Below are 15,466 nucleotides of genomic sequence, written 5' to 3'. Positions count from 1 at the left end.
TCCTGGAAGAAACAGTGTGGGAGGTGAGTGACTAACGTCCTAATTCTAGGACCTCATGTTATGGATGTTTTGTTGGCCTTGGGGTCAGTGGAGATGCCCCAGGTGTCCATTCCAGTCAAGATCTGAGTCCTGGAGCCTGAAAGTGGTTGCGAATCACTTCCTGATGCCTCTGTAGCCACGTGACCAAGGGGAGTGATGGGTTCTGGGAGTTTGATTGGGCTCTACAATATGAGTCTAATTAGTAAAATGCCCAGAGCATTGAGTCTGAGATAAAACTTCTTGGATGTGTTTTCTCCTTGGAGTTACAACATGACTGATACTTTTTTCTGCAGGTGAGAGTGATTTCTCAGCGATTGCTTCGGCTACAACCAGAGAACAGGATTCTTTTCTTTTTGGCTGCTAAATGCCTCTGTACCCCACACTTTCCAGTGAGGGGAGAAGGCTGGAGCTTCTTGGATGATGATGGATATTCCGCTGGGCAGGATGAGGGCAGAGTGTGTGACATCAACACCACAAGGGTAAGAGCTGCCTGTCTGGTGTTTTCTCTGATGCCAGCATTTACCAAAGGAAAGGGAGAAAAACTTAGTGACAGAAATGAGGGTTAAGCATCCGGGAGACTCTTCTGTTTGTAAACATCCATGGGGCAGTTGGGGTAGATGACTGAGGAAGGAAGGGAGAGGGCTGGCCTGGAAGGACTGGGTTGCTCTGTGCTGGGAGACACAGCAGGTCAACTTTGGAAGATCCTGTTGTCCACGTGGCCCACCCTCTTTTGTGGTTATAGTTCAGACTTGAGGAAGTGACACTCCTCACTGTGACAAGGTTCCATTTGTGTCCATTTGAGTTAGCCTGGCCTGAAATAAGTGCTATGGTGCTGAACCTGAGAAGAATCTTGCTCTGGTCCCAGATTGAGGACTTACTGGCAGTACTGGGCCTGGAGACACACTTTTGCTTGAGCTATATAGGTGTCTCAGATGGTAAAGAATCTGCCTCCAATTCAGGAGATCCAAGTTCGATCCCTGGGTTGAGAGGATCCACTGGAGAAAGAAATGGCAACCCCCTCCAGCATTCTTGACTGGGAAATCCCATGGACAGAGGATCTTGGTGGGCTACAGTTTATGGGGTCCCAAAGAATTGGACACAACTGCACAACTGACACTTCCTATAGTGTTAAAAACTTTGGATCAATTCTGATTAATGTTGAGATATCCCACCTAAAAATGAGTATTTTTGTGTTTTCCGGGAACACTGTAAGATACCCCAAACTGGCCTTCTGTTCCCAAAAAGGACTCATGCCGAGTAGTCTTTGCCTCTGAGATAAGCCTGGGTGGTTCACTGCAGTCCCAACCAGCCCCCTTCATTTGTGTAACTTACTTGTTTGGTTGTTTGGTCACTGGAGGCATGTCATTTCACCATGCCTGATCTACAGCCTTCTGCTAGCTCTTTCACAAAAACAGTGTTTTGTTTTGTTTTGTTTTGTTTTTAAGAACAGTTTACAGAAAAATTGTGCAGAAATTGCTGAGTTCCCATGTACACCCTCCCCTTATCCACACAGTTCATCCTACTTTTAACATCTTGCCTTGGTGCAGTGTTTATTACAATTGATAGCCAATACTGACATATTATTATTGACTTAAGTCCATAGTGCATATTAGGATTCACTCTTGGTGTGGAACTTTCTATGGGTTTTGACAAACATATAGTGGCATGTATGGACCATCACAGCATCATATAGGATAGTTTCACCACCCCCAAATGCTCTGTGCTCCATCTGTTCACAGTCATAGTTTTTATTGATTCTTCCAGATCAAAATGAATGTCTTTCACTAGAGCATGGACAGCACTTAGCATAAGGGGCTGGGGCTGTGGTGATGACAAGACATAGTCCCCTCCATGGAAAAGCTTGGAGCCTGGTGACAGTAATGGTCAGAGTTGTGGAGGATAAAGAGAACTATAAAGGCAATAAAGAGAAGGATAAAGAGGATAAAGATAACTATAAGGATATAAAGATAACTAAGGATAAAGAGAACTATAAAGACACTGTAATCCCTTGCCCGGGGTAGGGGTGGGGTGGGGGGCAGTGCAGATAAAAATGCACCTGAAAGGCTATGGAGAAGGTGAACAGAGCTGGGAAGTAAGGGCAGGGGGAATGATTCATGTGGAGCAGATCATTCAGTGCTCCAGCAGTCCACCTCTGGACCTCATCGCGTCACCCCGACAGCTGTCTTTAGGGTCTTCTCCAGTGAGTTGGCTCTTTACATCAGGTGGCCAACTGTCTGCATGAGGGTTCCTCTATGTAATGTGATGAGGTAGCTACTGGACAGTTAAGTCTCCCCTCTTGTGGCAAAGTCCACATTTTTCCAATTTCTGGTTGAATATCTTTCACCTCTGGTTCTTTGCTTTTTACAAACAGGACAGATTTCTGGCTTTTGGGTTCACTGAATTAGCCTTCTAAAGCAGCTCCCCTGCTTGGAGATGAGCTGGGTGAGTTACAGGGATCCCTGGAGTTTGCAGAGGGAGTCAGCCATTCTAAATGGAATCTCGAGGAAATGAGCACCTCTCTAGTATGACTGTCCAGATGGAGGTGGCAAGAGAGGGAAAGGAGTAAGTAGGGGCAGGAACAAGGAGGTAGGGGGGGGCTCATCTTTTTTTTTTTTTGGTTCTACCTATTTGTTGCTACCAACCCATCTCCCTCCACCCCCGTCATGCATGTTTGCTCTGTCTTGTGACCCCATGGACTACAGCCCTACCAAGCTCTTCTGTCCATGGAATTTTCCAGGAAAGGATACTGGATTGGGTTGCCATTTCCTTCTCCAGGGGACTCTTATCTTAATCTCTTATTTTTGAAATAAGGCTTTACATGTATCTTATGCTTTGTGTTTTCAGAAGACTTTTGTGTTTGTTATTGTATCATCAAAGTGTGTACATCATCTTTTATTGATCAAGAACCTCCCATCCAAGGTCACAGAGCTGGGAAGTGGCACTTCAGGCACAAGTTTTCAGAGTCTTAACCTTGTCTTCTTTTCTTTAGGTGCTTCTGATAGTTCAGCATGGATAAGGGGACCTGGTGGGTTCATTTCTTTCAGTGCAACATTTAAAAGTTGGATTTGGGTTATGAATCTTCTGAATTAGGGTGACTGGGGACCTGGCCACTGGTGTGTTGTCAGCTGCACGTAATGCTGTTGGAACACGGATGTGGAAGAGACCAGGAGGGAGTTTCCTTGCTCTGCTTGGCCAGTGGGACTCACTTTGCATCCAGGCTTCCTCATGGACTGGGAAGAGCTGTGTGGAAGGTTACTGGGTGGGGGGGGGATTGGCTCCACTTAGAAGCCTCAGGATACCCAGGAAATGCTGATCCCTGCAAACAAAGACTTAAATCTAGAAGGCTCTCTGAGGCTTTGTATGGCCTGCACACTGGCTCTGGGCATGTCCTCCTCGATGTCTCATAAAGAGCTATTTCTTTTTCAGGATTGTGCTGTAAAAAGACATCTGATCCACAAAGATCTGAATCAAGGACCACTAGCATCTCCATTTCCAAATCCACAGTCAAGGTGGACCATGCAATGCCACTGACATTTCATTATACTCTCTGCTCCTCTGTGACCCAACGCTGACTTCTGATTTTCTTTTCCTTACATGCTACCCACACCAGTGCATGGGGAGCTTGCTCTGGGAGAAGGTCATCACCAGGGAAGGTTCCTGGTGAGAGGATGCTCAATACTTGGGTGTGGATGGAATTTAGATTTTCACTTCTGTTTGCATTTGTTTCGTTTTATTTGGAATAGTCTCACACAGCATGGCTGGAAATAGAATTTAGCATGATGGTGAAGAATCCGCCCGCAGTTCAGGAGACCAGGGTTCGATCCCTGGGTTGGGAAGATCCCTTGGAGGAGGGCATGGCAACCCACTCCAGTATTCTTGCCTGGAGAATTCCCTTGGAGCCTGGTGGGCTAAAGTCCATGAGGTCACACAGAGTCAGACACGACGGATGGACTAAGCACAGTACATCACCCTTTTAAAAAACATATATGATTTTTCTTTGAAAGTGAATAGAATGAAATACAGCTTTTCCAGATGATTATTCCATAAAGACTGCAATATTAATGCAGAAAAATGCTCCCCTCTTTCTCGATGATAGGACTAATGTAGATTTTGGACAAGTGGGAAGGACAAAAGAATCTAGGTTTTTTTGTTTGCTTGTCTGTTTACTTTTATGGAATTGATTTAAAAGAGTGGTTCTGCCCAATAAAGCAAGTAGAAGTGGCTTGTATTTGTTATGCCTTTCTTACTTTTTTGAGCAAATCAAGTGCGTTATCAAAGCCACCCATGCACATGTGTGCATGGATATGTGTCAACCTTTAAAAGACACAGTTTTGAGAGCATTTATAAAATGAGTTTGAGAGCATGACGCAAGGAGAGTGGTAAGAGGTTAATGGCTTTGGAAAGGCTTTATGGATGCCACCTGGAGAGAAATAGATCAACGTAGTGTTTAGTTTAAACTGCCAGAGAATATCTTGGATTTTTGACATCTTTTTTCTTTCTTTTCAATCTTACAAACACCAGGAGACACAAGGTGGCCAAATACAGTATATGGTGTCCTCACCATGAGTGATTTGTGTTGATAGTAGGCAGGAGGATTGATGCAATGAAGTGAAGCTCTTGAGGAAGAGAACGAAAATAGCACTTGAGTTTCCTACCTGTGGCCAGATGCCTTTGGAACACATAGATGTGCCTGATCGGAGACCGCATGTATCCTTGACATGCTAGTACCAAATCCCCTTCCAGAGTATATAGCATTCTTTATTGAGGCTGACTAATAAAATATATAAAATTGAAGACCAGCCAGTTAAAGACCTTCCTCCTTCCAGTTAAAAAAGTTAAATGTTTGAAGCATAGTGGAAAAAGTTTGCCCTATAAATCTGTATAATGTTGGCTAAATCCTGAGCCTCAGGTTTTTCTATTTGTGACACGGGGTATAAGATCTACCGCTAGGACTGCGGGAGAATTAAATGAAGTCATTCATTCAATGATAATCACTCATTGCTTATACTGAGGTACTACGTGAGTTGCTGGGAATTAAAGGATGCACAATAATGTATAGAAAACATGTATTACCGTGCATAGCCGCACAAGGTGCTTAGTAGATTTTTCTTGAAACATTTTTTGATGGAGAATTTTTATATGTACAAAAAAAGAGAATAATTCATTAAATTCCTTGTACCTGTCACTCAGCTAAAATAATTGCCATAGTTATTAATTCATAGCCATCTTGTATGGTCAGTGACTCCTCCCTGTCCTTCCAACCCCACACCAATGAATTATTTTGAAGTAAATTCTTAATGCAGTAAAATTTTATCCATAAATCTTAGCATATATTTGTGAAAGGTAAAGGTTTTTTTAGCGCATAATTATGATACCATTAGCACATTGAAAAATTGAACAATTATAATTTTACATTATCAAGTGTCTAGTTTAGTGTTCAGATACTCCTGATTTTCATATATATATTTTTGAAAGCATTTGGCTAGCTCGAATCAGTATCCACACAAAGCCACACACTGAATCTATTTGATGTGTCATTTATCTGATCCATCATTTGTCCTGTATAATTTCCCACAGTCTGGTTTTTGCTGATTGCATCCCTATAGTGTCTTTGAACATGTTCCTCTGAAATATCCTATTTGATTTTAACTGTTAGAGCTAGATCAAATTTATGTCTTATTTTATTTTTTGGCTAGGATAGTTCAGAATTGTGTATGTGTTTCCATCCGGAGGCACATTCTGTCTTGTCTCTTTTTGTTACACTGGCTTGAACAGTGAGTTCAGGTATTGTTCCTCTGAACTAACCATTGTGGAGTCCCCTATTCGTTTTTTAACTGGGTTTTAGCAGCCATTTATGAACACACTCAGATCTGTTATTTTATTATGAGTTGCACAATGCTGAGATTTTAATTCTATCATCCCTTCACTGTTTTCCAAATTGGTCACACCATTTTCCACTACTACTCATTATGCTCGAAGGTTCTGATTTCTCTGCATCATCACACTTACTGTGTTATAACATAAGACTTGTATTATTATTACTTTTTGATTATATCCATCCTAGTTGTGTGAAATGGTATCTCATTGTGACTCTGACTTGTGTTTCCTAGGGACCAATGATGTTGAGCATCTTTTCATGTGTTTTTTTGGCCATTTATATATCTTTGAAGAAATGTCTATAAAATCCTTTGCCCATTTGTCTTTTTACTGTTGTAAGAGTTTTTTATTTTTTAAATCTATTCTGGATTCTAGACTCCTATTAGATCTATCAAGTCAAGTCAAGTGTTAGTCACTCAGTTGTGTCTGACTCTTTGCAACCTCATGGACCACCAGGCTCCTTTGTCCATGGAATTCTCCAGGCTAAGAATTCTGGAGTGGGTTACCATTCCCTTCTTCAGGGGATCTTCCTGACCCAGGGATTGAACTCGTGTCTCCTGCATTGGAGGCAGATTCTTCACCATCTGAGTGAACCCCAGGGAAGCCCAATAACTTGCAAATATTTTCTCCTAATTTGTGGGCAGTTTTGCTCAGTATTTCCAAATTCCCCTTCATTAGAATTTCCCTTCATTTTGTTTCCCCAATTGCAGTGTGCAAAAGTACCTGCTTCCCCACATACTTAGTAATAGAGTATGTAGCTCAGTTTTTGTATTTTTTTCCCCATTTTGTTATTAGAAATGATTTGTTGTTGCTTAGTCACTAAGTCATGTCTGACTCTGTGACCCCATCGTCTGAAGCCCTCCAGGCTCCTCTGTCCGTGGGATTTCCCAGGCAAGAATACTGGAGTGGGTTGCCATTTCATTCTTCAGGGGATCTTCCCGACCCAGGGATTGAACTCTTGTCTCCTGCTTGGCAGGTGAATTCTTGACCACTGAACCACCTGGGAAGCCCATTAGATATGATACTGCTCCGTAATTTTAATGTGCATTTATCTTACTACGAGCAAGGTAGAACATTGTTTACCTGTTTTAAGACCCATTGACATTTTTTTTGGTAAACTGTCTATTCATATCTGGCCCATTTTTCTATATTGTTTTTCTCTTTTTCTTCTCAGTCTAAAGCCTTTTATATGCTATGTATATTAACCACTTGTTTGTGATATAAGTGGCAAATATATATTTTTTAACATTGCTCATGGCATGGTTTTCCATACCAAATTTTACTTTTATATAATCAAAACTTTTTTTTTGTATTTTTAGTCAAAATTAAAGAGATTTGTCTCACTTACAGAGAAATTGACCCAAATCTTTATTTAGTGTTTGTATAATTCTCTCTCTAAATATGGTTTACACTATATGTATATTATGTACATTCCTTTATATGTTCATTTATGTATCAGTTCAGTTCAGTCGCTCAGTCGTGTCCAACTCTTTGCGACCCCATGAATCCCAGCACGCCAGGCCTCCCTATCCATCACCAACTCCCGCAGTTCACTCAAACTCACGTGCATCGAGTCGGTGATGCCATCCAGCCATCTCATCCTCTGTCATCCCCTTCTCCTCCTGCCCCCAATCCCTCCCAGCATCAGAGTCTTTTCCAGTGAGTCAACTCTTCGCATGAGGTGGCCAGAGTACTGGAGTTTCAGCCTTAGCATCATTCCTTCCAAAGAACACACAGGACTGATCTCCTTCAGAATGGACTGGTTGGATCTCCTTGCAGTCCAAGGGACTCTCAAGAGTCTTCTCCAACACCACAGTTCAAAAGCATCAATTCTTCGGCACTCAGCTTTCTTCACAGTCCAACTCTCACATCCATACATGACCACAGGAAAAACTATAGCCTTGACTAGATGAACCTTTGTTGGCAAAGTAATGCCTCTGCTTTTCAATATGCTATCTAGGTATAGCTTCATGTATAAAATATATGTAAGATAATTATATATAAGGTATACTATAAGTATATATTAAATATATATATATAAATATACCTTTGACACATAGTATTTTCTGAATGGGAATGAATGATGCTGTTAAATGCTGGCCTGAATATAGCAGTCTTGTAAATAACCATGTTCGTTATCTGCTCTTCTTTCTTACTTCTTCGAGTGGGTGAACCAGCACACTGCAGAGCAGAGGGGCTGACATAGGGAGCCCTGGCTTGGGTTTTGCTCTAACCCTTAATAGCTGTGTGATGCCCATCTCTTCTAATCCTGCTTCCTCACCTGCAAAATCTCAAGGTAATAGTGAGGAGCAGATGATATAAGGACCGATTGTAATTGGCCAGGGACTAGGTTCATGTAAGGGAACCTTGCTACAGTTTATAATGGTGAGGTCTTCTTTTTCCCTGCTCTCCATAGGCTGTTGTGGGCTGGACGCAGCCAAGGAAACCAACAGTGTACTCTGGCAGCCATGATGTGGAGAATCTCATCTTGTCCTCTGAGTTGAAGCATCTGATCTGATATAGAGATGCTTTCTTTTTTCTCTCCTCTAAAAGTCCCATAATGAGAGATCCCTGGTTTTATGATGTATGTTGCTATTGTGATTAGGCTTTGTGGAATGAGGGCTTCCCTGGTGGCTCAGGTAAAGAATCTGCTTGCCAAGCAGGAGACCCAGGTTTGATCCCTGGGTTGGGAAGATTCCCCTGGAGGAGGGAATGTCAACCCACTCCAGTATTCTTGCCTGGAGAATTCCACGGACAGAGGAGCCTGGTGGGCTATAGTCTATGGGGTCAAAAAGAGTTGGACATGACTGAGTGACTAACACTTTTTGCAGAATGCATGGACCTCAGAACAGGCTCCTTTTTACTGGCATAAAGTGAATACAAAGCAAGGAGGACAGATCAGGAAGATGGCAATTATGGTTGATAACAATGTTCTTTGGAAAAGTGATTTTGGAACAGTTGGGAAATGGATGGCACACTTTCTGATTATGAGACTGACTTCAGCAGGTTGTATAATGAAGGGAGACAGTGGCTTTCAACCATTGTGGGTTTCCGGGAAAGCTAAGGAGATAAAAAATAATCCACCAGAAGAAAATGTCCATGAAAGCCTTAATGCTAGCTTCACTAAAACTCGTTCCTTGGAACATTTTACTCTTGTACTTGCCATGAACATAAGCCTGCTTTCAGAGATCTGAGGTTCCATAAATATTTGGACCACGCCATGAGCTCTGATTTAGGCCCTTCAAAGAAGATCTCTAACTAAAAATAGAAAGCTGAGGCAGGAAAAAAAATCATGTCTTTTGGAGAGGTCAGCACATCTGTGAAGTGTTTTGCTATGCCAGGCCGTGGTCTCTGGTTTCACGGGAACATTGTCAGTGCTGGTGTGTCCAGAGCAAATGGAGCAAATAGCCTTGTATTCTCTCTCACATGGAGCTTCCTCCTAGGGTGGATGGCAGAGGGCTGTGTTTTCAGGCTGTGTTCTCTGGAGTGTCCTTTTCAGAGGTGGAATCTCTTGTCTCGCTGACAGCTTCGTCTCTTTGTAAACATAAGGACAAGAAATTCCTACCTGGCCTTACGTTTCCTCTAATGATGTCATCCGGCTGTGCAGAGTAGAAAACACATCTTCCTTTTGACTTTCTTCTTCCTTATCTTTTCCTTCCAATCAATGACCAAGTCCTCTTGATTCTACTTTATTTGTTGTTCAGTCACTAAGTCATGTTCAACTCTTTGCAACCCCATGAACTTCAGCATGCCAGCCTTCCCTGTCCTTTGCTATCTCCCAGAGCTTGCTCAAACTCATATCCATTGAGTCAGTGATGCCATCCAACCATGTCATCCTCTGTTACCCTCTTCTCTTCCTGCCTTCAATCTTTCCCATCATCAAGGTCTTTTCCAATGAGTCAGCCCTTCACATCAGATGGCCAAAGTATTGGAGCTTCAGCTTCAGCATATTTCCTTTAGGATTGACTGGTTTGATCTCCTTGCTGTCCAAGGGACTCTCAAATCTTCTCCAGCACCACAGTTCAAGAGCATCAATTCTTTGGTGATCAACTTTTTTTATGGTCCAACTCTCACATCCATACATGACTACTGGAAAAACCATAGCTATGGCTATATGGCCCTTTGTTGGCAAAGTGATATCTCTGCTTCTTAATACCCTGTCTAGGTTTATCATAGCTTTTCTTGAAAGAAGCAAGTGTCTTATAATTTTGTGGCTATGGTAACCATCTGCAGTGATTTTGGAGCCCAGGAAAATAAAATCTGTCACTGTTTCTACTTTTTACCCTTCTATTTGGCATGAAGTGATGGGACTGAATGCTATGATCTTTGTTTTTTGAGTGTTGAGTTTTAAGCCAGCTTTTTCACTCTCCTCTTTCACCTTCATCAAGAGGCTCTTTAGTTCTTCACTTTCTGCCATTAAAGTGGTATCATCTGCATGTCTGAGGTTATTGATATTTCTGGGCAGTCTTGATTCCAGTTTGTGAGTCATCCAGCCTAGCATTTCATATGATGTACTCTGCATATAAGTTAAATAAGCAGAGTGACAATATACAGCATTGATATGCTCCTTTCCCAATTTTGAACTAGTCCATTGTTCCTTGTCCAGTTCTAACTGTTCCTTCTTGTCCTGCATACAGGTTTCACAGGAGGGCAGGTAAGGTGATCTGGTATTCCTATCTCTTTAAGAATTTCCCACAGTTTGTTGTGATCCACACAGTCAAGGCTTTAGCATAGTAAATGAAGCAGAAGTAGATGTTTTTTTGGGATTCCCCTGCTTTTTCTATGATCCAGTGGATGTTGGCAATTTGATCTCTGATTCCTCTTGCCTTTTCTACATCCAGCTTGAACATCTGGAAGTTCTGTGTTCACATACTGCTGAAGCCTAGGTTGGAGAATTTTGAGCATTACCTTGCTAGCATGTGAAATGAGTGCAGTTTTATGGTAATTTGAACATTCTTTGGCATTGCCTTTCTTTGGGATTGGAATGAAAACTGACCTTTTCCAGTCCTGTGGCCACTGCTGAGTTTTCCAAATTTACTGGCATATTGAGTGGAACACTTTCACAGCTATAAAATTCTTGAATTTGTCACCTCCTCTTTATACATACCACTGATGTATGAGTTTGCGTTCTCTCACCCGTTCTGTTGTAACCCTACCTCTTTGGCCCCAGTCATTCCTGACAACAGTCTTCTATCCTGCTGTCAGTGGGGTCTTTCTAAGTTATAGTCACAAATACAGCCATGTCCACTTATTGATTAAGGTGATTTAGCAGTCTCATCTACAGGATCAAGTTCATACTCTTTTTTTTTTTTTAATATTTTTTTTGATGTGGACCATTTTTAAAAAGTCTTAAGTGAATTTTGTTACAATATTGCTTCTCTTTTATGTTTTGTTTTTTCTTGCCACAAGGCATGTGGGATCTTAGCTCCTCAACCAGGGATCCAGCCTGCACAACCTGCAGGTGAAGTCTTAGCCACGGGACCACAAGGGAAGTCCCATGTCTAGACTCTTTAGATTGATTCACAATTCTCTTTGCAGTCTGACTTGTCCCCACCTTTTGATGCCCAATGTTGGGAATGTCCTTTGCCCCCATTGCTCAGCTCTGCTTAAACCTTTAACATTTACCTAAATAGAACCTCTGCTAGGAAGCTTCTCCAGACAGAGGATTGGTGGTTCCCCAGTAACCCCAAAGATGCTCGACTCACTTTGGTAATAATACTACTACCTATATTGGGTTATTGGATTATAGTAAGGAAAAAAACCAGAAAGGGGGTGGGAGGGATATGTGTGTAGTGGATATAGCATGAGCTTTGGAGTTTATCAACCTGGGTTTAAACCATGGCTTTACCATTTGCTTATCTTGTGATCTTGGACTTAACTTCTCTGAGTGTTTACTTTCCTATACATCTGCTGTGTAGTATTGAAAGGATGAAATCACATGATATATGCAAAAATTCATTAGTACTTGGTTGGAACTCAGTACGTGACAATCTCCTGCCTTTCTTTTATTTGCATCATCAGCTCTGAGGAATCAGCATTGTATTGGATGATGGTAAAAACCTACTATTTTCTCTCTGAGAAACAGTTTTGGTACATCTTGGTTAGAGTCAAGACTAAAATAGCCTGTATATGCTGGGCCAGTATAGACTTGAGTATCAAAGATTGGGAGTGTGTAGGAGACTGTTTGTGAAGGGAGGAAGGAGATGGCAGAGGAGCATAGTTGTGTCAGGAAACTGATACTGCAATTAACATAAAAAGGTTTCCCTAAGTCACTTTCTTCCCTTGTGGATGTACCTGAAACCCCATCCCATGAAGTGTAACTGTATCTTTAAGATACTAATGGGACAAGGAGGTAATTATATCCTCTTGATTGTCCACATCCAAATGTGGGAAATAGAGCTTTCTCTAAAAGGAGTGAAACATGGGAGCATAAGAAGAAACCTACATCTTTTGTAAGAGCTGATCTGAGCCCCAGTGATGTGTGGCTTATGTACGAGGTGCAGAGCAGAGAGCTGTTCCTGAATGTGCTTGACCAAGCCATAGGAACAGGAGAGATGAGCTGCGAGCCAGGCAGCAAATAGCCTGCCACGTTTGAACTGAGCATTTCCAAATGAAGAAGCCTTGTGGCTGAGGTTGGAGATGCTTGTATTGAGTAAGTGATCTCAAATGCATTGCTTTTGGGGTATGGCATGCTATTATGAATGCTTCAAAAATAGAGAAATAGGAATTGGAAATTCATAAAAATTATATGGCAGTCTTTTCCAAAAAATGGATATATAAACCCATTCTTTAAAAACTAAAAACCTATTTTATGTTGAATTTCTTATTGTCAAAGGGGGATAGTATATTCTTTTTTATTTTGTTTTCTATTTTGCTTTCTTTTTTTTTTTTAATGGTATGTAGTCTTTCTTTTTTAATAAGATGACTTTTGTTTCATTTATTTATTTTTTCTGGTTGAGTTATGTGGCACGTGGGATCTCAGTTCCCCAACCAGGGATCCAATCCGCACCCCCTGCGTTGGAGGCATGGCATCCCAACCCCTGGACCGCCAGAAAAGTCCCTCTGTTTTTGCTTTTAATGTAGCCCATTATCCTGGAAAGGGCAGATTAAAAATAAGCTTGGCACGGCTGCTCGGAACAGGGCTCACGCCGTCTTGTGTTCCTTTCAGGGCCAGCGTGAACTCCCTCGTCTACCTTCCCAGCCAGCTCTCCACCGCCTGGATCCACCATGGTGTTTGGTGAGTTTTTCCATCGCCCTGGACCAGACGAGGAACTTGTCAACTTGAACGTGGGGGGCTTTAAGCAGACGGTCGACCAGAGCACCCTCTTGCGCTTCCCTCACACCAGACTTGGGAAACTGCTTAGCTGCCACTCGGAAGAGGCCATCCTGGAACTATGCGATGACTACAGCGTGGCTGATAAAGAGTACTACTTTGATCGCAACCCCTCGCTGTTCAGATACGTCTTGAACTTCTATTACACGGGGAAGCTGCATGTCATGGAGGAGCTGTGCGTGTTCTCGTTCTGCCAGGAGATTGAGTACTGGGGCATCAACGAGCTCTTCCTGGATTCCTGCTGCAGTAATCGCTACCAGGAGCGGAAGGAGGAGAACCACGAGAAGGACTGGGACCAGAAGAGCAACGACGTGAGTACCGACTCCTCCTTCGAAGAGTCGTCTCTGTTCGAGAAGGAGCTGGAGAAGTTTGACAAGCTGCGATTTGGCCAGCTCCGGAAGAAGATCTGGATCCGGATGGAGAACCCAGCCTACTGCCTGTCGGCCAAGCTCATTGCCATCTCTTCCCTGAGCGTGGTGCTGGCCTCCATCGTGGCCATGTGCATCCACAGCATGTCGGAGTTCCAGAACGAGGACGGGGAGGTGGACGACCCTGTGCTGGAAGGTGTGGAGATCGCGTGCATCGCCTGGTTCACGGGCGAGCTGGCCATCCGGCTGGTTACCGCTCCCTGTCAAAAGAAATTCTGGAAGAACCCCCTGAACATAATTGACTTTGTGTCCATCGTTCCCTTTTATGCCACGTTGGCTGTAGACACCAAGGAGGAAGAGAGTGAGGACATCGAGAACATGGGCAAAGTGGTCCAGATCCTCAGGCTCATGAGGATTTTCCGAATTCTCAAGCTTGCCCGGCACTCGGTGGGACTTCGGTCTCTCGGTGCCACACTGAGGCATAGCTACCACGAGGTTGGCCTGCTGCTTCTCTTCCTGTCGGTGGGCATCTCCATCTTTTCTGTGCTTATCTACTCTGTGGAGAAGGACGACCACACCTCCAGCCTCACCAGCATCCCCGTCTGCTGGTGGTGGGCCACCATCAGCATGACGACCGTGGGCTATGGAGACACCCACCCGGTCACCTTGGTGGGAAAGCTGATCGCCAGCACGTGCATCATCTGTGGCATCTTGGTGGTGGCCCTTCCCATCACCATTATCTTCAACAAGTTCTCCAAGTACTACCAGAAGCAAAAGGACATCGATGTGGACCAGTGTAGTGAGGACCCGCCAGAGAAGTGTCAGGAGCTCCCTTACTTTAACATTAGAGACATTTATGCTCAGCGGATGCACGCCTTCATCACCAGTCTCTCTTCGGTGGGAATCATGGTGAGCGACCCTGACTCCACAGACGCTTCAAGCATTGAAGACAACGAGGATGTTTATAACACAGCATCCTTGGAGAACTGCCCCCCAACGTGAGCAGGGACCTTTGTGCCTGGACCGCGTGTCCCTTCCCGATGTTAGGTTAACACAGCTTTATCAACCTCAATGGGTTCGTTAAAATCATTTACTTCTCAGGGTGTACTCTTCAGCCATAGTTGGACATTTCATTGCTCTGAAATTACAGAAATGTCTTTATTTTTCTCAGTGAGGCGAATGAAATGCCTTGCTCTGAAATTTATTTTTTACAAGAGAGTTGTGATATGATTTTGATTTTGCAAAAAAAAAAAAAAAAATTATGGTATATGGTATTAGGTGGGATTTCTTGCTCCGGCTTCTGTATCATTCTGTGTTTATCATTTACTCACATTGAGCTAACTGACAAGTAGAATCAAAGGCCCAGCTGGAGGCTACATGCATGTAAGATCCACAAAATGAGACAATGCATGTCAATCCATGTTCACATTCTAGACATGGATAATAGGAGCCTAATAAATTGCCTAATTCAGTACAGAGAATGTCTTGGTGGTATGTTTTTATGTAAAGTAACTATATTTCAATACGTTCACAATCGACTTGGTAGAGAAAATGCTCTTTTTAGCACATCAAGAGCCCTTTCTGTTTGTTTTTGAATTTTGGATATACATCATCAGTGGGCTAGTTCTTCTGTTTAGTACCGTTGGTGGAGGTTTGCAGGTGGAAGGGTCATGTTCATGATTAAACCACACTTCCCGGTGTAACCTGATTATGCATGTACATGTTTAGGACATACTCAAATTGGTATATGTGCATGAAACATGTGCCCCTACAGATCTGTTTCCAGTATTTATTTTCTAATTTCAACTGCTAGAATAAAACCTCATCACCTGAAAATTGTGGAGCAGAG

At 42.8% G+C, this 15,466-nt stretch overlaps 1 protein-coding gene across 3 annotated transcripts in view; it reads left to right on the top strand.

Moving 5' to 3' along the window:
- KCNS3 (potassium voltage-gated channel modifier subfamily S member 3) overlaps positions 1 to 15,195 on the top strand; it is a 46,155-nt gene extending 30,960 nt beyond the window's left edge. For 2 of the 3 annotated variants that reach the window (XM_055540879.1, XM_055540881.1), the window contains exons 3-4: positions 333 to 518; positions 13,085 to 15,195. In XM_055540879.1, coding sequence (XP_055396854.1) covers positions 13,144 to 14,619 — 1,476 coding nt within the window. In that variant the 5' untranslated portion in view covers positions 333 to 518; positions 13,085 to 13,143 and the 3' untranslated portion in view covers positions 14,620 to 15,195. Of the gene's footprint in view, positions 1 to 332; positions 519 to 12,439; positions 12,569 to 13,084 lie in introns of those variants that run through there. The other variant, XM_055540882.1, reaches the window with a different exon arrangement.
- Positions 15,196 to 15,466: the final 271 nt, after the last annotated feature.

This window comes from Bubalus kerabau, chromosome 11 (assembly GCF_029407905.1).
Source record: "Bubalus kerabau isolate K-KA32 ecotype Philippines breed swamp buffalo chromosome 11, PCC_UOA_SB_1v2, whole genome shotgun sequence".
In the NCBI taxonomy this organism is placed as follows: domain Eukaryota; kingdom Metazoa; phylum Chordata; class Mammalia; order Artiodactyla; family Bovidae; genus Bubalus; species Bubalus kerabau.
The sequence above is the reverse complement of the archived record's forward strand: the minus strand, read 5'-3'. Positions and strand labels throughout refer to the sequence as shown.